The sequence below is a fragment of the Antechinus flavipes genome, chromosome 1 (genome assembly GCF_016432865.1).
Source record: "Antechinus flavipes isolate AdamAnt ecotype Samford, QLD, Australia chromosome 1, AdamAnt_v2, whole genome shotgun sequence".
In the NCBI taxonomy this organism is placed as follows: domain Eukaryota; kingdom Metazoa; phylum Chordata; class Mammalia; order Dasyuromorphia; family Dasyuridae; genus Antechinus; species Antechinus flavipes.
The window spans coordinates 673,204,680-673,225,775 of NC_067398.1; the positions used below are offsets into that span (position 1 = coordinate 673,204,680).

General features: G+C 54.8%; 1 protein-coding gene across 1 annotated transcript; it reads left to right on the forward strand.

The window, feature by feature from the left end:
* Window positions 1-1,565: 1,565 nt before the first annotated feature.
* On the forward strand, window positions 1,566-20,697 carry KLF16 (KLF transcription factor 16). Its single transcript, XM_051972262.1, has 2 exons — window positions 1,566-2,308; window positions 19,613-20,697. The coding sequence occupies exons 1-2, from the start codon at window positions 1,771-1,773 to the stop codon at window positions 19,918-19,920; spliced, it is 846 nt and encodes a 281-aa protein (XP_051828222.1). The 5' UTR covers window positions 1,566-1,770; the 3' UTR covers window positions 19,921-20,697.
* Window positions 20,698-21,096: the final 399 nt, after the last annotated feature.

Sequence of the window (21,096 nt, forward strand, 5' to 3'; positions counted from 1 at the left end):
AACCTTAGAAGATACAATAGATTGACAGAGTTGGGAAGATTCTTGGAACATAGAATCTGGGATGTCAGAACTGGAAGAGTCTTCAGTACATGGAAAATCCAAAATGGAAGAAATTTCCAGGGATGATCTAATTCGACTCTTCATTTTACAAGTGGAGAAAATGAGGTTCAAGAAAGGAGCATATCTGCCCAGAGTCACAGAGAAAGTCAGGGACAAAGGAGAATCCACATCTGGTTCATGAATAATCTACCCCACGGCAATAGAAATGCTCTAGAATTTCAGTGGACTGTTAGGTGCCCACACGGGAGCTGTGGCATAAGCCTGGAACTCTGAAGCAGGTGGTCCCAGGTGGTCCCAGGAGCTCTCATGGAGGCCAGACAGGCAGAGACAGTACCTAGCCTCTTCATGGTGGCATTCGGCTATGGGCTTTGGATGTTGGAGGTGTGCTAGGCTGGGAGGGTTGAGGTCATTTAGGTTTGTGAGGGCTACTTCTGGGGGCATTTGTATATAAATATTCTTTGGTGTGATACCCACCATAATTTTCCATGCCGAAGTGTCCCCATCCAGCCACCCATAACCCCTCCAGTACTTACTCGATCTGCGGAAGGATGAGGGGGGCCGTCCTGGTAGGAAAGACTCCAACTGGAGAGAGCCAGGGATGGGGGAAATAATGAACCCCTTCAGGGCCAATAAAGGGGGGAGATTCCATTCACCCTCCTGGCCAATGGGGGGATTCCATTCACTCTTCTGGCCAATAAGGGGAGGGTTCCATTTACCCTCACGGTCATTGTAGCGCCCCCCCCCCATTTCCCTTTACTTTTCGGGAGGGGGGTAGTGGTAGTGGAAAGAACTCTCAGCTTCTGGGGCTAGAAAATACTTCCCAAAGCCCTAGGCGTGGGCGAGGGAAACAGCAAGCATCTCCAAAAAGGCAGGGTCAGACTGGGTTTTGATGATTCCGGGCCCGGGTTGAGGGCCGGGGTGAGGAAGGGGAGGGAAAGGAGGTCAGAGCCAGGCTGGGGTCTGAATTGAGACGGTGGGGGAATGGCCTGAGTGGGGGAGGGGAACAGAAAAGGAATAAGCCCGATGAAGGGGAAAGAAGGAGCAGTAAGGGGTGGTGGTGCCAGCCTGAGAAGGGGGAAGGGCCAGTGCCCAGGGGACGAGGGGGGGAGGGGGGCACCGCCCTACAAGCCAGGAGGGAGGCAGGGGGGAGGGGAAGGGGCACCGCCCCACAAAGGGGGAGGGGCAGTGCCCAGCGAGGGGGTGGGGCATGGCCTCGGGAGGAGGGAAATTGAGGGGGGAGGGGCGTTACCCCTTCCCGGGCCCACGTGGAGAGGGGGCCGAGGGGGGCGGGGCGGCCAGTAGCGACCCGAGGTCGGGGGCGTTTCCCCCTCTCTGCCCCCTTCCCTCGGGGGCCATTGTGCCGCCGCAGCGGGAGTGGGGCGCGCGTAGGGGGGCGGGGTCGCCCCTCCCCTCTCCTCCCCCCACCGGAGGGGGCGCACGCGGTGGCCCGGCCCCCCCCTCTGGGCGGGGTCCCCTCCCCGCCCCCGCGGTCTCCGGTGCGTCAGGGGCGCGTCAGTGAGTGAGCGCGCGGGGCGGGCGGAGCCGGAGAGAGCGGAGCGCGGAGCCGGAGGGAGAGAAGGAGGGACCGGCCGCCGGCGGCGGGGACAGGCGTGGGCAGCGGCGGCGGCGGCGGCGACAGCGCGAGGGCTCTAGCTCGGGTCTCTCTCTCTCCCCTCGGTCTCCCCGCCTGCCCGGCGCCCAGGGGCCGGCATGTCGGCCGTGGCCTGCGTGGATTACTTCGCCGCCGAGTGCCTGGTGTCCATCTCCACGGGTGCTGTGGTGCACCCGGCGGCCCTGCCCCGGCCCGAGCCCCCGCCCCCGGCCCCGCCAGCCCCGGATCCGCCGGCCCCGGGTGACTGCAGCCGTGAGGACCTGGAAGTGCGCGAGGCTCTGCAGGCGGCCGCGGCGCGCGGGGGCTCCCCGGCCCCGGGCCCCGGCCCCGCCGAGCCCCCCAACTTGCTGGCGGTGGCCAACATCCTGACGGACCTGCGCGGGCCGCGCCCCGCCTCGGCTCACTCGGAGAGCGGCAGCAGCACCTCCTCGTCGTCCTCGTCCTGCTCCTGCAACGGGGACCCCGACGGCGCCCCCCCGGCCGGCCCGCCCGCCCCCACGGCCGCCGCCCACGCCGCCTCCCGCCGCTGCCACAGCCCTTCGCCGCCCAGCAAGCGCCACCCGTGCCGCTTCGAGGGCTGCTGCAAAGTTTACGGGAAGTCCTCCCACCTCAAGGCGCACATGCGGACGCACACAGGTGAGAGGCCCCCCCACCCCCGCCTATCTAGTCCCTTGCCATCCCCGCCTCCTCGCCTCCCCCCTTGGCCTGGGACCTGCTGCCCCGCTGCACTCGGCTGGCCCCTAGGCTCGGCTCGCCGCCCTCTTCCCCATATCCCTTCCCTCTCCTCTTTTCCGCAGGTTCGCGTGTCGCCACCCCCTCTCTCGGCGCACCCCGCCGCTGGCAGTCCCATCACCCCCGTTCAGCTCTCCTTCGCGCCCCGCGGTCTCTGCCCCCGCCCCCCCAATCCTGGGCCCTTGATTCCCCCTTTCTGTCTGCCCTCCCCCTAGCACCATTGCTTCCCCTCCCCCCTCCGTACCACCCCTTCCCGGCTCCCTGACCCTCCTCTCCCTCGGGGGTCCCCCGCCTTTGTTCCCCGCCAGCTGGGGGCTGGGGTGGGGGCGGTTGGGGGGGAGGGAGAAAGGTCGGGAGGCGGGATCGGTGATTTTCCACGCGGCTCCTACCCTTCCTCTCCCTCCCAACCCCCCTCCCTGCGGGGGCGGGCACAGTTCAGTCTTCTGGGGGCGGGGAGCCGGGGTTGAGGGGCGGTGGGTGCCTTCTGTGGCCCCCGCGAGCTCGCGTGCCCCGGCTTTGTGTGGGCGTGGGTGGGGACCCCGCCCCCACGCGGTCCCCCCCTTCTAGCGTTTCCTGAGGCGCGGGATTTGGGGGGGGTCTTCCTGCTCGGATTAATGTATATGTGTGTATTGGGGGCACACTGATAAGTTTGTTAAGTGGGTGCGATTGGCGCGACCCCCGCCCCCGCTGCTGCCCGCCGAGTCGAGGGGAGGGGAGGGGACTCGGGTGGGCGGCGCCCAGGGAGCCGGCTGGGAGCGCGAGGTTGGCACAGCGCCCTGCGCGGGGGCCGGGGTGGGGGGGGGGCGGCGTGCGGGCGGGCTGGCAGGCAGGCGGGCAGCACTCGAGTGGGGAAGGGGAGGCTGGGAGGCGGTGGACTCCGGAGTCTGTACTGGGGGCGGAGGGGGGCGTGGGACGCCTGTCCTCCCAGCTGATCCACTCTGCCTGCGGCCCCTCCCCTCCTCGCAGAGTCCTCGGGCTGGTGGGGGAGCGGGAATGGAGGGGTGGGGCCATGGCTGGGGGAGGATATGAAACTGCTGCCTGAAGTTGGAGGGGGGGGGGGGCGGTTAACCCAAAACCCATTTTGCATTTTAAACCTCCTCGGATTGTGTCTTTTCGAATATATGGTGATCTTGTTTGGGTGGGGCTGAGCAGCCTGGGAGACACCAGGTGGGGAATGTTTGACTTAGGGGCAGGGGGAGTGAGGAGGGGGCCAGGCGTCTGGTGTAGAACCTGAGAATGGAGAATGTCAGCCCCGTAAGGGACCTTTGAGATCCATCTGGTGGGTCCCTCATTTTACAGGTGAGGATTCAGCCCCAGAGAGAGTGTGAGGAACTTGCCTTAGGCCCTTTGACCCCCAAATTCATTGCCCTTCTATCTGTATCAGGCTCCCTTCCATCTTGTATTTCATGTTGCATTTATTTGTGTAGTATATTTACCTCTAGACTGTAAACTCCTTGAGCCAAGGACCTTACTTCTGTCTCTATTTTGCCCATAATCTCTTACAATACTTTGAATATAGTAGAAATCGAAGGAAATCTAGGCCCAGAGGCTGGTGGTTTGCCTAAGATCACACAGGATCTCGGGCAGAACTGAAGATGGGTACCCTTTCTTTGATCCAATTGCACTATTTCAGATCAATCCTTTATTAGTGACTAGTGAAGTGTCATAGATTCAGGATTACAACTGGATCTGGTTTCCAGCCCAGCCCTCTTGTTTTATAGTTGGGGAAACTGAGGCCCGAGGGGTTGGACTTGAGACTTGACCAACCTTATGCTGGCTAATAAGTAATCAAGGACAGCACAGGATTTGAAATCAGGCCTTTTGACTCCAAAACTAATTTTGGGGGGAATTTTTTCCCCTTTTAACCCTTTCCCTTGAAATTTTAATTTTATCTTGGGATCTTAGTATAATTTACCTGCCTTTAGAACCATTCTACAATCTCCTTCTGACTGTAAGACTTTTAAACATAGCACTGAGTAGGCCTTCAAGGAGTTACTGACCATACAAATAAATGGAACCACTAAAGCCATTATCCCTCCAAGGATAGCTAACCCTTTGTCTTTCTCCAGTACTTATCCCTTGGGTTATTTCCCTTACCAGAATATCAGCTCCATGAGGCCAGGCTTATTGCTTCTTAGTTAAACTTTGTTTCTTTCTTATTAATATGAAGAAATGGAATGGATACTCCATTGCAGGAATTGTTTCATTTTGATCCAACTATGATCTCTAGTACCTGGGCACATAGTAGGTGCCTATATGCTTGCTGAGTCACAGAGTAGGCACTTAAGAGTTTGAAATGAATATAGGTTTTTCAAGGGCTTTTAGAACAGAGAATACTGAATGTTGGAAGAGCTTGAATGGAGCTCTGGAAATTCTCATCTCATTATTTTATAAATGAGAAAACTGAGGCCTTCAGAAGGGAAAAGGTTAGTGATCAAGTTTTCCTCCTTTGGTTTGTTTTGGCAGGAGGACACAGGGACCTACCCAATCTCTCCTGAGGAACATCCAGAGACAATAGAAAATGGGCTAGGAGAACCTCCCCCCTTTATTGGGGAGAGGGCTTAGATATGGAAATTCTTTGGTTGAGGACACTCAAACCCTCCTGTTGGAATGCAGGCTCTTTAGAAGCCTTCTGATCCACCCTGTGCCCCTGAGAAATTGTAATTGACCCAGGATCTCAGAGGTGCACCCTGGACCTCCATCCTTCTGACTCTGAGGTCCCATAAGCTTTCTGCTCACTACTGGCTTTCCTTTAGCTCATTTGATTCTCTGTATTATTAAGGAGCAGTAAAGAAGATGGGGGCCACAAATGTGGCCTGATTGTAGGCTCTTACCTCCCTGTATTCTCTTCAGCTTGCTCCCATGAACCAGGGATCCCTACTTGCAAGAACTTTGAATAGTGAGGTTCTTTTTAATAACACCCAGATGAAAGCTGTGTGTCTGTAATTGTAACTTAACCTCTCTGTTTTCTTCATCTGTAAAATGGGTGGATTGAGCTAGATAATTGCTATGGTCATATCCATCTTAGTATACAAAACTATGAAACTCTAGGGCATCAGGGAGTTTTATCTCCATTTCATAAAGGGGAAAACCAGGGCTTATAGGGTCATAGATTTAAAGATTTAAAGAACCCTTAAGGTCAGTAAGTCCAATTCCCTCAATTTACAAATGAGATTTTAAATGACATGTCAGGGTCACACAACAGGATTTGAATCCAGGTTTCCATGACTCTGGGCTCCATGACTCTGATTCACTCTACCTCCTAGATGCCCATTGCTAGTAGAGGCAGAGTACTTGTTCATAGTGGCCTGGGTCAGGCAGAAGCCTTACTGGAAAGTCTGTGTCCTTCCCAAGGCACTCTGGTGTTAAATGGTGCCATATGGGGCTCAGAGAGTAAGATCACAACCTTCCTTCTCCTCCCCCCCTCCCGCCCTCCCCACACACACACTCTGAGTTGGAAAGGTGTCAGCTTGGGTTGGAGTGAGAAGGTGGTATTGTTCTTGCCTGATGCTCCCTCTCCTCTAGAATATTGTGAGGGCCTAGATAAGGGTCTTTCCCTTCCCATTCCCTTCCCCCCTCTTTTCCCCTCCCCCAGGATGTGAAGGCCTCGAGCTGCTTCTGGCAGCAAATGGAAACACTTTTGAGTCAGGAAAGACTCTGAGCTCCCCATCCACGTTTTACAGAGACCCAGAGTGGAACCTGCTTAAGTAGATGCATAGGCTGGTGTTATGTAAGAGTTCTGGATGATTGGAAGCTGGCTGAACTGGGTTTAGATTTGCCTTCTGCCATTGACTCAGGCGGGTTAACCAGTTCTCTCCTCTGTAAAACGAGGGAATGTGGCTCTGAGGACCGTTTGGATGCTAGATCTGCAAGAGAAAAGGTGGGGTGAGCAGTGAGAAAGAAGCCTCCTGTTATGTGGTATCGTGGTAGGAAGAATTCCACTTAGGAATCTGAAGACTTGGTGATCTTGGAGTCTCTTACCTTTCATGCCTCAATTTCCTATTCATAAACAAGAGGGGCTGGATTATCAAGACCATGTTAGAAGGTCTCTAGGGCCTTTCCAGCTCTAAATCCCATGATCCCTTGAGTTGAAACATGAGACTTTGTTGTGGTTTGTTTTCTACCTGCCTTTGGGCAACTGGGTGGTGCAAGATGGAGAGCTGGGCCTGGAGTCACTTGCAAGACTCATTCTCCTGAGTTCAAATGTAGCTTCAGATACTGACTAGCTGTGAGGTCCTGGGCAAGTCACTTAATCCTATTTGCCTCAATTTACTCATTCATCAAATTGGCTGATGAAGGAAAAGGCAAACTCTTAACATCTTTGCAAAAACAAAACAAAACAACAACCAAAAAAAAAAAACCAAATAAAAAAAACCTAAACAAACAAACCCCAAAAGGGTCACTAAGAGTCAAACGTGACTGAAAAAATCCTAGACAACAGAGTGTTCCCGTCCCCACCCCATCCTGTTACAGCCCAGGTTCTCTTAACAGTGTGCTGTTCCCCAGTTATCCGTGGGTACAGATGATATGCCCTGTGTAGATCAAGAGGAGAGAATGTTCTTTCTTTTTTGGCGTCAGAGGAAGCTGGCGTGTCCAGGATCCCAGCTTCAGGGATGGAGGAGAAGGTTCTTGGGGGGCAGGAGCAGGGATGAGCGCCTAGCTGGCCTCCTGCCCTCAGGCTCACAGTATTTTAAGACCATCTAGGTCAGGGATTCTTTACTTTAGAGAGCCTGTGAGCTTTAACAAAAAATTGATAACTATTTCAGTGCAATTGGTTTCCTTTGTAATCCAACATAATTTTTTAAAATGCCAGCATTAATCAACCTCCTGAGGTGGTCCTGATTTATAAAGGTTAAGAACTCTTCTTTTCTAGTGTGAGTCCCTTCATATGGATGAATAGTCTCCTAGGTAGCTGAGGTGGGATTTGAACCCAGGTTTTTGGACACCAAATCCTGCTTGTTTCCCATTGTAATCTGGTTACTTGTTCCCTCTTTGCTTCTTAGGCCTCACTTTCCCCAGCTCCAATCTCTAAATTTTGGGATTGTTTTTCCTTCCTCTTGGAAGGAGAGAGAGAATGAGAGAGAGAGAGAGAGTGTGTGTGTGTGACAGTGAGAGGGAGTGTGAGAATGTGTGTGACAGAGTGTGTGTGAGTGGGGGGGGGGATGAAACTGGGGAGAGAGAGATGAGAGGGGGAGGAGGGGAGAGGGGTGTAGTGTGTGTATGTGAGGGGGGGGGAAGAGAGCTTGAAAAAGGGAGTTCGAGCCTGGGTGGGGGTGAGCTGCGAGGGCCCCTCAGAATTCAGCAGAATGGATTCCTGGCCTGTGAGTCAGGAGAGCAGTGTCGGTCCTGACTTGGCCATCGATGTGACCTTAAGGAAGTCCACAAGATCATCTGGCCCAGCCTCTTGATTTTACAGGAAAAACCAAATGGCCTTAACTTCACTTGCCCATGGCCTCCAAGGGACCTTAGACCACTTAACTCATTACCTCTGGCTCCAACACCTCTTGACCGAGGAGGAGGGAGGCCTTTAGAAAGAAGGGGACTCACCCCCCCCCCCCGCCCCCTCCCGGAAAGTGGTGACCAATCCTGGCGTAGATCACAGGTCTGTCTCCAGCCACCATTCTGGACTAGGGCTGTTGTTTCTTTTGGCAGGCAGGATGCTAAGATCCGTTCCTGGATCTGATCCTTGGCAGTGTGTCTGACTGGGGAGGTCACTTCTCTGGGTCAGTTTCCTTATCTGTAAAATGGGGCTAGTGATAACCCTTTCCTTCCCTCCCTCACGGGATGCAGGGTACCTGGGCCTCCTGAAAGGTGTCCTTCCCCCCTTCCTCCCTTATAGGGGCTGAAAGGCCTTTTAGGGGGCACTGACTGCTAGTTTTGTTCCATATTGACTAAGTACCAGTACCCACCAAGTAAATACTGCCTGTCTGGAGGGAAGCTGGCTTTGAGACTCAGGAGGAAAATTGTACAGTTGAAAGAGAAATTTTTTCCCCCCTTTTTTTCCCTTTTCTTCTTCCTCCTCCCCACCAGGTGGTTTCTTCTAGGGCCCCTGGGGAGAAGTAAGGTGGGGGATAATTGGGCTAATTACTATTGGGAAGTGGGGGAAGCTCCAGCCCCCCTGGTTTGTTTGTGTCTGGGTTTGCAGGCCTGTCTGGATGCCTGAAAGGGGAGGTCTGGGGGGGGTGGCAAGATCAGAGGGGGTGTGTGTGTGTGTGTGTGTGTGTGTGTATATGTAGTCTGGATTGTGGCACATGCTGAAGGAGCAGGTTTGTCTTAGAACACCCCCTGTCAGCTGGGAGGGGTCCCTGTGTTCACTCAGCTCAACTTCCTCACTTGACAGACCATGGCTCACATTTGCACTTAGATTTTGCCCGGCAACCTTAGGCTGTCCTTGCAGAGAAGGTTGTGTAATGTGCTGCCCCGTTTCAGAGCTGAACAAACTGAGGCTTTGAGTGATAATGACTTGTCCGCAGCTGGGCCCAGAGCACAAGTTTGCTGACTTGTGTTTTTTCTGCCGTTTGGGGATATTCACTGGGCGCTGCCCATTCCGTCCCAGGGACCGTGGAGCTGAGAGGCAGCCAGAAGCCTGGGTTCAAGTCCTTCCCCGTGCCTTGCTGCCGTCGTGATCTGGCACGTTACCCGGTCTCTTTGGGTCTCTGGGATCCCTGTGGTAGAGAAGAGGAAGCGGCAGCTGGCACCCAGATGACACCTTGGGCTTTGCCGGCCTCACCTCTGTCGAGCTGCCCAGCGAACGGCCGCTCCAGGGGGTGAGGGAGCCCCCGTGACTGCGGGTGGCTCCTTTCTCTGGGCCTCGATTTGCCTGCTTGTAAAGTAAGATGGAGGGCTGAGTGAGAGCCAGGGCCAGTTACTGTGGGGCAGAGACAGCCTTTCCGGCTTCCTGACCCCAGGTCCAGCGCGCTGCCCGCCGCTCTCCAGTTCGCTCCCTTCCGGCTTCGGCTGCTCCAGGTTTAGGGCCCGGAGCCCGGGAGGGAAGCCTGCTCTGCTCCTTGGACAGCTGCTCAGAGCTCTCTTCCCTGATGGGGAGGGTCGTGGAGCGGCTCTGGGGCGGCCGGGGCCCTGGCAGGGACCGCGGAGCCCTCGTGGAAGCCCCTGTAATAAGTGGGGGTGGGGAGGATCGCCCATGGGGGCTGTCTGTGGGATCCCTTCAGCTTTGGGCGGGTGGGCCCCTGGTCCTGTGTGTGGCAGCCCCCACTCCTCCAAACCCCGTCCTGCGCCTCTGTCCCAGGGGCTGGGAGCCCAGCGCCTCCTCCCATTGGCCTGAAGTGCCCTGGGCCCTCGGGCAGAGGTTCAGGCCGGGCCAGCTGCTGATAGCGATTCTCCCAGGTGGGGCAGTGCCAGAGAGAGCTGCTGGGCCCTAATCGGAGGGGGAGCCTGGGGTGGGCGGAGGCCCTGCCCAGAAGAGCCCGGAGGCCGTCGTGAAGGCTTTCTCCTCTCCTCCCTTCCTAAAACGGGTGTGGAAAGTGGGGAGCGGGGACTTGGGACACCAGCAGGTGCCTGATAAGTTGTAGACCTGGGTACCTGGCCCGCTTCTGCTATGGGCTAGTCCGGGCCTCAGCTTCCATATCGGTGAAATGGGACTCATCCTATTCCCACTGCTTGCTTTGCGTACTCTTGATACTCCACATGGGGACTGCTCCTACTCGGCTTTGTTGTAGGTGCAGGTTGAGTGAGTTAGTGAATGTTTTCCGTATAGTGCATCAGTGATGGCCGTCTGTCTCTGGGCTTAGTTTTTTGGAGGGGTAGGTGGTGGTTGGCACGTCTCTTTGGACTTGGGAGTGTCTGGGTGTCTCCGTGGGGGAGATAAGTCCTCTGTTTTTCTTTATACTGAGCTCCCCTGATAAGGCTCCGGAGGGCAGGGGGTTGGGGGAAGGCGGAGAGTGACGGGCTGGCTTTAGTAGCCGGCGTCATCGGGGTAGCCTCGGCTTCAGCTCCGGAGCCTCTTCTGAGTCTTCAGAAACCAGTCAAGGTCTTGGTGGGGAGGGGGGAGAAAAAGGGGGTGTTGAGGAAGTAGGAGACCTTGTATTCTAGATGGCCTTTTTCCTTCTATTGAATAAGGTCACGGGCCTCCTCCACCCCTGTCCTTCACCTTCCTGCAGAGGAAAGGAATGAACATTTTTCTAGCGTCTGCCAGGAATTGTACTGAGCGCTTGTACAAATATTCTGTGTGAATCCCCCTTTTTATAGCTGAGAAATCTGAGGCTGGCAGAAGTCAGAGTGACTTACCTAGGATCACACGGCTAGGAGGGGACCCAGCTTTCCATCAACTGCTTCTAAAAGGCAAAAGGGGGGTACGGGTCACGTTCCTTCAGAGTTAGAAAAGTCAATAATCTCCTTTTCAAAAGGAGACTTCCCTGAACATATAAAGAAAATTTCTATGGAACTTGGGGAGATTGGGGAGGGGTCCCCATGTCTGCCCACTCTACAGATGAAGAAACTGATGTCCAGAGACGGTATCATTGGTCCAGATTCTCATAAGCCCCTCTGCTGCTTGTTCTGGGCTAAGTGGGCCCACACGGATTACCCCTGGGTAAAAGGGTTGGGGGGACCCAGCCCCTCTGTTCCTACCCCAGTCTGTGGATGTAAGAGTCTGGGCTGGCCCACGTGGGAACCCAGGCGCTGTCTCTCTGCTGAGCGAGGTCGAGATGCCGGGGTCTGGCTCCTCCTAGAGTGCGGCCCCTGGGAGGCCTCTGGGCGCTTCTTTGGGGTATCCCACCCCCCGTGTCTCTACTTCTGGTACACGTTTGAGCTGTGTTCCCAGGAAGCCCCAGGTCACAGAATACCTGGGCGCCTTATCCAGTCCCTGTTCTGTTCGATGGAGACCTAAATACCGCTTTAAGCCTTAACACTTGAGGGGTTCGGCCGTTGCTTCTTCCCCTGCCTTTGGAGAAGGCCTCGGAATTGGCAGTGCCCGAGTCCCCGCCTCCGAGGCTTGCTGGCCGTGTGGACACGTCGTGTCCACCCTCCTCGGGCCTTCGGCTGCCAATAGAAACGACAATATCACATCCCCCATAGGAGCGTAATTAAGGTCAGGTGAGAAAATAGGCTTAAAACGCTTTGTAAGCTTCACAGGTGCTGAATAAATGCCAGCTGTTAGCGTTCTTGGTAGATGAGAGTTCCTGCTTTCATGGAGCTTATAGTTTAGTAGCAGGAAAAACAGTAATGTGCGATGCCAGGGAAAGAGCCCTTTGAGGGAGTGCCGGAGGAAGGGCCGTGAGAAGGGGGGGGGAGATGGTGCCCCCAGGGAAAGGGAAGGAGAAGGCTCCTGGAAGAGGGGAGTTTGAATTGAACTCGGGAGAGGAGAGAATGTTCCGTGCTCATGGAGCTGTGTCAGCAGGAGAGCGGAGAAAGGGGCAGCCGGGTGGTGCAGAGGGCAGAGCCCTGAGTCAGGAGGACCTGAGTTCCAGTCTGGCCTCAGACACTTAGCACTTCCTGGCTGTGTGACCCTGGGCAAGTCATTAACCCCAATGCCTCAGCCAAAAAAAATGAGAGAGAGGGAGACAGCTAACCAGAGTCAACCACTTTGGCTAGGACATGAAGCCTGGGAAGGGGATAGACACAGGGCGCTGCATTGTGGAAGGCCTCGAATGCCAGGCAAGAACAAGTCTGGATTGGACTCCTTAGGCAGGGGGGGCCATGCAAGATCTTGCAGCACAGGAGTGACAGACAGGCCCTAGTCAGATTCCCCTTCCCTTCCTCAAGCCGCCTGAAGCCGGCGGGTCCTCTCCCCCTCCTCCTCCTGGGGACGCTCGGAGGGCTGGGTGCTGTGGGGGAGGGACATAAGAGTCTGGGCTGGCCCACGTGGGAACCCAGGCGCTGGCCCAGGCTGGGCGGCCTCCTTGGGCCTCTTTTCTGCCCCTCTGTACAAAGGTTTCCCAAATTCCTAGTGTCCTAATTAAGGGAGTGAGGTCTGCATTGTGGGGAGGAGGAGTCTCTTAAAGAAGAGGGGCCTGGATTTAGCCGGGAGGACGCTTTGCCCATGTGTCCCCGAGATCTCGCGCGTCCCTCTTCCCCCCATTACCACAGGGGCGGGGGCTCCCTCCCTGCAGAGGCAGCCCCCTTCTCTTTAGTGCTCTAATCGTTAGAGGGGTTTTGGATGTCCCCCCTCCCCCCCTCCGCTTTCTGCCGGTGACCTTCCCTTAAGACTCCTGGGTCTGTGTTCTCACAACTCAACAGCTCAAAAGTACTGTCCCATCACCTGACCCGGTTTCGTTCTGCAGTCACCCTTTTATAAATGGGAGGGAGCCGAGGCTGGCCCCTCCCCCGGAGCCCCTCCTGCCGGGCCGGCCCTCCCCGAGCTCGCCGTGGGTTTCTGGCACCTCTGGGCCCCGGAGCAGGGTCACCTCGGGCTTGGGGACTGGAAGGGAGAGCAAGCTGCGGTGCAGGGACTCTTCCCTTTGGGCCTGGCCCAGAGGCCTGGGGGGGGGGCACAGGAACTGCTGTAGGTTTGTTTAGACTGTGCTGGGCCCCTGCTCCCAGAGCCTGGAGGTAGGAGGAGGGGCGAGGAGGGGCGACCAGGCGCATTCCCCCTGCTCTGTCTGCTCACGTACGTGCTGCTGCTCTGTTCCCAGCCGGGCCTCGTTCCCGGCTCGCAGCCCTCACACATCCTGTCCCCCAGAGCCCCCCACCCCCTCTGCCTCTTGCTACCTGACCCAGCTGGAGGCGGCCTATTGAGATAGGGCCTGCTGCCGGTTTCAGACAGGAACAGGGCCGGGGAGGGCTCCCCGCGAGGGGCTTCTGAACCCCGGCCCTGCTGCTCCTGGGGGGAGGGGGCGCCAGCCTTTTGGCAAAGCACTTAACACTCAGCCCTAGGATGGCCTTCAGTGAGCCCCCTCCTCCCCCACCGGCCGGCACAGACCAGGCTTGGGAACAGGGAAGTAGTGAGAGGCTCCTCAAAATGAAAGTGAAAATGCAAGCATGGCCTGCCCCAGCTCCACTGCGTCCCCTCCTCTCTCCGCCCCCAGCCTGGGTGTGTGCGCCTGTGCAAATGTGGGGGGGGCAGAGACGGGGAGGGGGACAGAGGACGGGGAGGGGGCCCCTCCCGGCCCACCCCTCCCCCCCCAGGCCCACCCCTCCCCCCCCAGGCCCACCCTGCGCTCAGGGGCCAAGGCGAAGTTCTGCCCTAGTTCTGCTTCTGAAGTTTTACCCTACTTCCTTTTCGGCGCTCAGGTGAGAGAGCTGAAAGGCAAATAGGCAGGTTCCTTTTGGGTCTCTTTAAAAATGGGGAATGAAGGAGCCTGTGGGGAAAGAGACAGAAACAGAGGCAAGGAGAGATAAATCTAGAGACAGTGAGAGTGAGAGACAAAGAGAAAGGGAGTGAGAGTGTGAGTGTTTGCCCAGGTAACCGAGAGGCAGCTAGATGACTCAGTGAATTGAGCAGCAGACCTAGAGTCGGAAGAGCTGAGTACGAATTCAACCCCAGACGCCTACCAGCTGTGGGACTCTGAGCAGCCCACTCAGTCTCATTCCCCTCTCCATTAAATGGGGATCATAACATCACCTGCTTCCCAGGGTTGTTGTAAAGTGCTTTGCAAACCTTAAAAGAGTTCTATAAATGGAAGCTGACATTATCATGAATGTGGGAACTGTTGTGGCCATTTAACAGATGAGGAGAGTGAGGGTCAGAGTGACTCGAGGAAGCCTGGCCCAAGAATCCATGTCACGGCATTGTCCCTGAATGGCCTGTCCCCCACCATCAGGCGGACAGGTAGCCAGGACTCAATGCCTCCTAAGTGATGGGGCCTTTTCCCTACTTTGGGGAGCTCTCATTGTTTAGGGGGTTTTCCTTCCTTTGATCCTAAATCAGCCCCTAGTAGCTTCTGGCTCTCCCCTCTGAGGGTCTTCAGATGCTCGCTGGGGAGGAAAGTTCTCACATCCTGACCTTCCTTCTGCTACCCCTCTTCTTCAGGCTGAGCAAACAGGCTCGAGGAGAATGAGGTCCCACAACTGCTAGGAAGTGTCCCTTAGGGCTCAGGAAAGGGCTTTTGAGTGGGAAACCTAGGGCAGTGTAACTTTTTTTCCCCTTTAGCTTGCCCTGTCATACTATTGACTCACTAAAAGAGCTGGAACTGTTGTTAATTAAGGTCTTCTCCCATCCTCTACTGCTATAGTTGGCTATTTAAATTCAGGGGAGAATTTTACATTTGTCTTATTAAATTTCATCTTATTGGCTTCGGTCCGTTGATCTCTTTGGATCTGGGGGTCAATGACTTGCCCATAGTCACCTCACTAGGTCTCATTCTGTCCCCAGTATTCTCAGGTTAAGGATTTAGTGCTTGTTCTCCCGCATGGCAAAGGAGAGGGAAGAGGGGGGCAGCTCTCATAAGAGAGCACCTCGAGTCGGTCCTCAGCCCCAGAACGACCACTTCCTTCCTCTGGGATCTAGCAGATTTAATTTAGCAAAAAAGCTCATGAACTGAAGTTAAAGAATTGGAGAAAGGGAAATGTCTCGAGCACCGCCCCCTCCGAAAATAATATAGTCTACAAACTACTGGCCAGAAATCCGACTCTAGTTCCTGGCAACATTGTAGAACGTGTTATTAAAGGGATGATCCGTGAACAGAGTAGAATAGGTAAAAGATCCATACAAAAGAATGCCCTAAATCTCTAAGAAGAGAAATGAAAATTAAGATTTTATTTAATACACATGAGATTGGCAGATGTGAGAAAAGACACAACTGATAAATGTTGGTGAGGCTGTGGGAAGACAGGCACGTCAGCTTTTCCAGCCTGGAGTTTGGAAAGCAAATTTGGAATGAATGCTTTTTAAAATTACTCAGGTAAAGATGGGGACATAGGGATGTATCTACAGGTATGTGCACACATATTCTATAACTATATTGTGTGTGTGTATATAGCCACACACACAGAAAGAAATACTTTGACCCAGCAAATACTAGACCTCTAGCTCAGGGAAAGGTCAAAGATAAAGGGAAAGAGTCTCTAAATGCAGACATTTTGGGTGGTACTTTTCATAGTTGCAAAGAACTGGCAAGAAGGTACTTGCCCATCAGTTGGGGAACAGCTGAATAAATTGTGCTACATGGAAGTGATGAAATATATTAGAACCATAAGAAATAGTGACTGGAGAATCCAGAGAAACTTAAGAATTACTGAATATTGTTGGGTATTGCACAGAATAAATGGCAGCAAAAGGGCTTGCCTCTAATAAAGGTCAGACTCTGCCAGTGTGTTTATTTGTTTTACTTGACAATTAGCCGAGGCAGTTAGGTGGCCCAGAGAGTGGAGACAGGAAGGGCTGAATTCAAATTCATCCTCAGAAACTGGGCAAGTCACTTAACCTGGCTGCCTATTTCCTCATTTATGAAATGAGGATAATACTAGCACCTACCTTCCGAGGTAATTGTGAGAATCAGATGAGAGAATAATTGCCAAGCACTTAGTATAGCGCCTGGCACACAGCATTATATAAATGTTGGTTGTTGTTTATTGTACTCCAAGGGAGGGTTTTATTTAGTAAGGGGTGAGGGAGTTGGAGAACCTTTTATTAGGAAAGGACAGTGGTAAAAAGTGTGGATAACTTGTTCTTTTAAAGAACAGGTCGTGGCAGGATTAACTTTATTTTCTCTCTTACAGTTGGGTTATGAGACTTAGCAGATGAGAGGAACTCTTTGGATAGAGTTTGTCGATTTTAGCCAAGTATTTGACAAAATCTTGGGCTATTTTTAGGAGAAGAAGGGAGATAAGTGGCCTAGAGCAATTAGGTGGATTTGAAACCGGTTAAATACTGGAAAGAATGAATTATTAAGAATTTGATGTCCTTTTGGAAAGAGGTCTCCAGTAGCATGTGTGAGAGAGCTCTCCTGGGCTGGGGGCATTCCACTTCTTTCTCAGTCACCCTATTTACAGATGATGTTACTCTTGACTGGCCGGAAGGATCAAGAGATCTTGGCAGCTTAGAGCACAGGAACCCTTTTGCATCTCCTGGTCTCCTTCTCAGAATCAGATTGTTAAATAAACAAGATCGGATACATAAGATTGCAAAGGAAGTCAAACCGAGTGAAATACAGTTAGCTAGATTTTTTTTTTTTTTAATTTTTCACATACCCTCCCCAAGCTTAAGAAGACTCTGGCTGGCCAAGGATGTTGGGGCAGATTTACTTAGGTGATATTAAGTGTAATGATGTAGTAAATGTTCACACTTGGGTTCCAAAAATCAACTCCTTTGGCATAATATGGAGAAAGAACTAATGGCCATGAAGCCGCTCATCTGAGTAAGGTCTAGGAATATTTGTGGAGTTGGGACAAATTCAAGTGAATCAACAGTGGTATTATAGGGAAGGAGCCTGTGTGAGAACTGGTGGGACCATAGAGATTGGTACTGACCCTTTGTGAGTTAGAATGAGCTTCTTGTTTGGGCTTGGACGAGAGCTCTTCTGAGGGCCAGCCAGCCCTTCCAGCTCTGAAGACATGATGTCTTCTTTCAGGCTGGAATTGCCAGGGGAAGCTTTTCAGGAAAGCTGTTCTTAAGCTAAATCCTCTGCGGAGGATTTTCGTGGGCTGGGAGCAGGAAGGATGGGAGAGCACACGTCACAAGGGAAGAGGAAAATATCTCCTGTTCTAATGGCATTGGCGGCTAGCTACAAGGCCCCTTACCATCCCACCACCATTTGGGGAGTAATATCCCCATTTGCAAAGAGGAAAAACTTCAATCTGAGAAAGATCAAGTGACTTGTCCAGAGTCACAAGAGCTGTAAAATGCAACTCTTAGAGCACAGGACCCTGACAGCAGACACGAACAATAATGAGAATGGTGAGTTCCAAAAACCGATCATTTTATCTGTCCACTTCACCAAACTCCTCCTTCCATAGTAGAAAGAACTGCATAAACTGCACCTAGTCAAGAAAGTTCTAGTTCTAAATCCTGCCTCTAGGGGCAACTAGGAGGCGCAGTGGATAGAGCACCAGCCCTGAAGTCAGGAGATCCTGAGTTCAAATCTAGCTTCAGACACTTAACACTTCCTGGCTGTGTGACCATGGGCAAGTTACTTTAACCCCAATTACCTCAGCAAAAAACAAATCGTGCCTCTAACTCTAACTCGCCTCTGTGACTGTAGCCTGAGTTTCTCCCAAATCTTTGAAAATGGGGATTATTCCTATAGCATCTCACTCACCCAGTATGGTTGGGTGGAGGCTGTTGATACTAAGCCTTTGTGAGTTACTATGGCTAAACCCAAAGCTGAGCTCCAGGGTTAGACCGGCGAGACTATCCGTCGGAGGACAGACCACACGCAGAGGTGTAGGTCTTCCTGGGCCAACGTTCGGAGCCTTCCAGCTTGGGGAGCCCAGCCACCCCGGCCTCTGCTAGCATCTCCTTCGAAGGCCCAGAGTTCCATCTGCTCAGGAGAGGCACTAAAGAAATACTTGTCAGAATATTGTTAATCGTAGTACTATGATACTCCTCTTAAGCACCCATGATTTTGTGATTGTATTTGTGTGAGTCTCGTTAGTGGTGCAGTTAGCAGCTTGTCAGATTCCCTGGGCAGCCAGCGGATATGGGGACCTGGATGGCTAACTCCACGTTCCCTTTTGTTTGGGGATCTGAGCACTTGTTTGCAGTCCCAGAGGGAAGCTGCTTAGGAAGGGGGGGTTGGAGCCCTAACTGGCAGAGGAGTTGAGGGGCCCTGCTAAAATAACCCAAGTCCAGCTAGTGTGGGAGCTCCCTGAGTTCGTTCTCTCTATGCCCCCTTCTTTTTCCCCATCTGTCTCTTTACCTGTCTGTCTTGTCTCTCTCCCTGCCCCCTCTGTGTCTGTCTGTCTCTCCCTTCCTCCCCGCCCTGTGTCTATCTCTCTCTCCCCCCCGCCCCCCGTGTCTGTCTCTCTCTACTTCTCTGAGTTTGTTCTCTCTATGCCCCCTTCTTTTTCCCCATCTGTCTCTTTACCTGTCTGTCTGTCTCTCTCCCTCCCCACCTCTGTCTGTCTATCTCTCCCTCTCTCCCTCCCTTTTTCTTTTCTCTCTCTCCTCCCCCATATCCCTCTTGGCAAGCAAGGAATAATCTAGGCTTGGAGAATAAAGGCGGTTGAATTGGTACTGTTAGTTATCTTCTATCTGGGATCCTGGTTCTTTCCCATCCTCCTAATTTCTTGGGAAGGACAGGGAAGGTTGCGGCTTGTAGGAGGTCGTCCCCGTTGGGGCTGGAGAAGACTCCGTGCGTGCTTTGTGCCCGAGGGGGCTCTTGTAGCTGTTTGCTCTGGTGATTTTGGGGGCCAGCACGGACTCCAGCCCCCGAGGAAGGAGGAGTGGCCATTGAGGACTCGGCCATATTTCTTCAGCCCCTTAGTGGCCCGGCTTTCCCCCTGGGAAAGGGAAGGTGATTAATGTTGGAGGAGGTCTCCTTGGGCTAAGAGGGATATGGGAGGAGAGATGAAGGGTGTGGGGTGAGAGCTGCCGGTTCCAGCTCCGTCTCCTGGGCACCCCCACTCCGCGGCCTTGTGTCCCCCTCCCCGTTCCGAGGGCCCGTCCAGGCTCAGCAGCCTCGGCCATCTGGCCTCTGGGAAATCCTCCTTCCTAATCTCTGGGCGCTGCAGCTGCCGCCGTCACTGCCGTCAGCCTCCTTCTTCCCTTTCACCCTTGAGAAGTTGCAGCTGGGAGAAGCCCGGTCTTGGGGGAGGCACAGACTCGTTAACGTCCGGTCCTCACGGGCTTTAGGGTTTCCGGGGATCTAGAGCTTGTGGAAGGGGGACGTGCCCCAGGAGGGGCGCGGGTGGGAAACGGAGGCAGGGTTTTCGCTCTCCTCCACATCAGCAGCGCCCGTCAGAAAGACCGGGATGGGTTCAGGCTGACTTAGAAAAGCACGGAACCGCCGTGTAGGGTGTGTGTATTTGTGAAACGTTCCCCGTTTTCCTTGGGATGGGGCTCAGACGGCCCTCGGGAGTTTCAGGGACGACTCAGCTGCCGTCCCGGGGGGGGGGGGGGAGTTTCTGATGGACTTCCGGGGCTGTACCCGGTGGGGACGCCAGCAGCCCCCTTCAGAGGCTGTAGATTTGGCGGTGGCCTTAGAAAGTGAAAGGCCCGAAGGCCCGGACGGCGTTTCGCCCCTTTGGAAGACTGGGCAGGGAAGATGGCGTCTCTGCCGCCCGGGGCTGGCAGCGAGCGCCAGTGACGCGCTACCCCCGGGGCCTGGGGGCTGGGAGCCGGCCGCCGCTGACCTCTCTGTGCTTCTCCCCCAGGTGAGCGTCCCTTTCCCTGCACGTGGTTGGGCTGCATCAAGAAGTTTGCGCGTTCGGACGAGCTGGCCCGGCACTACCGGACACACACCGGCGAGAAGCGCTTCTCCTGCCCCATCTGCACCAAGCGTTTCATGAGGAGCGACCACCTGACCAAGCACGCCCGCCGCCACCCCACCTTCCACCCCAGCATGATCAAGCGCCAGGGGGCCCGCAGCGTCTCCCCCAGCGACTCGCTGGCCTCCGCCCCCTGCAGCCTGGCGGGCAGCCCCAGCCCCAGCCCCGCGCCCAGCCCCGCCGCCTTCCTCTAGGGGGAAGGGCCCAGGAAGCTGCTGCCACTGCCCCGATCGCCCACCGCCCCCTCCCCCCTCGGGCCTCTCTGCAGAGCCGCCCCCCGGACCTTCTGACTCTCCTCAAGTTGGCTGCCCCCTCAAGGGGGCTCCCGGGCCCTCCCGGGCACAGACTGGGACACGAGGACCGTCCTTCCTTCCCCCGGGGCCACGTGATTTTATATTTTTAACCACCGAGCTGATGGGAGGGTGGGAGGGTGGGTGTATCGGACCACTGGGGACTGGGACAGAGAATAGCACCAGCATTTGCCTGGGGGGCGAAGCGGGGGTCGCTCCCAGCAGCCGCCCCTCGGGGGTCTCTGCCATCCATTTGGGCCATCTTTGCCCCAGGGATTCCCTGAGGGGTGAGGGCGCGTGGGTGGTTGGGGGGAGGGGAACAGCGAAGCTAGAACCCCAGTTGTCGGCATCCTTAAGGACTCTCCTCCCTTCCCTGTGGAGGGAAAGGGCTCTGGGATTGAAGTTTTAGGGTCAGAATTCTGGGGCCTCTGTGAATATTCTTGTTTTTCCTTTTTAAACCTGTGGAGGCCCCACGGACTCTTCCTAAGGCGAGCCCCAAGCAGAGCACACATCCCAGGCTGGGGGGCAGAGGGGCACCCCCCACGCCCGGGCCTTGAAGGCAGCTGGCAACATTGGAGACAGAAAATAATGCTTTCTATTTCTGTACATAGTGATGATGATGATTATTATTAATAATATTTTTTTTTAATATTGATTAAATGTGGAATCCAGGTTTGATGAGAGGCGGACACATAAGGCCATTCCTTTCCTCCCCCGCCCGCCCTCAGGTGCCTCTCTGCTGGCCGCTGTCTCCGACGTCTCGGCACGGAGGCCCGGGGTCTGGGCAGGAGCCTCGGACTGGCCAGCCCGGCAGGTGGGAGACTGTAAGTGTGTGTGGAGCATTGCGTAGAGCACATAACCTTTGCTGGGGCCGGCCTTCCAGGCCCCCCCGCCGCCCCCCAGAAGCCTGGCCGGGGCCAGAGCAGCGCTGGGAGAGCCATAAGTCACAGTGTCTTCCTGAGGCGGGGGGAGCGGGCCGTCAGACCTCAGGGTTTAAGGGGTAGGGGCTTGCTCCGAGCTCTTTGGTGCCTAGGAGGGGGTCGTGGGGCCGAGGGTCTGAGCGGCCACTTCTCTTCTCTG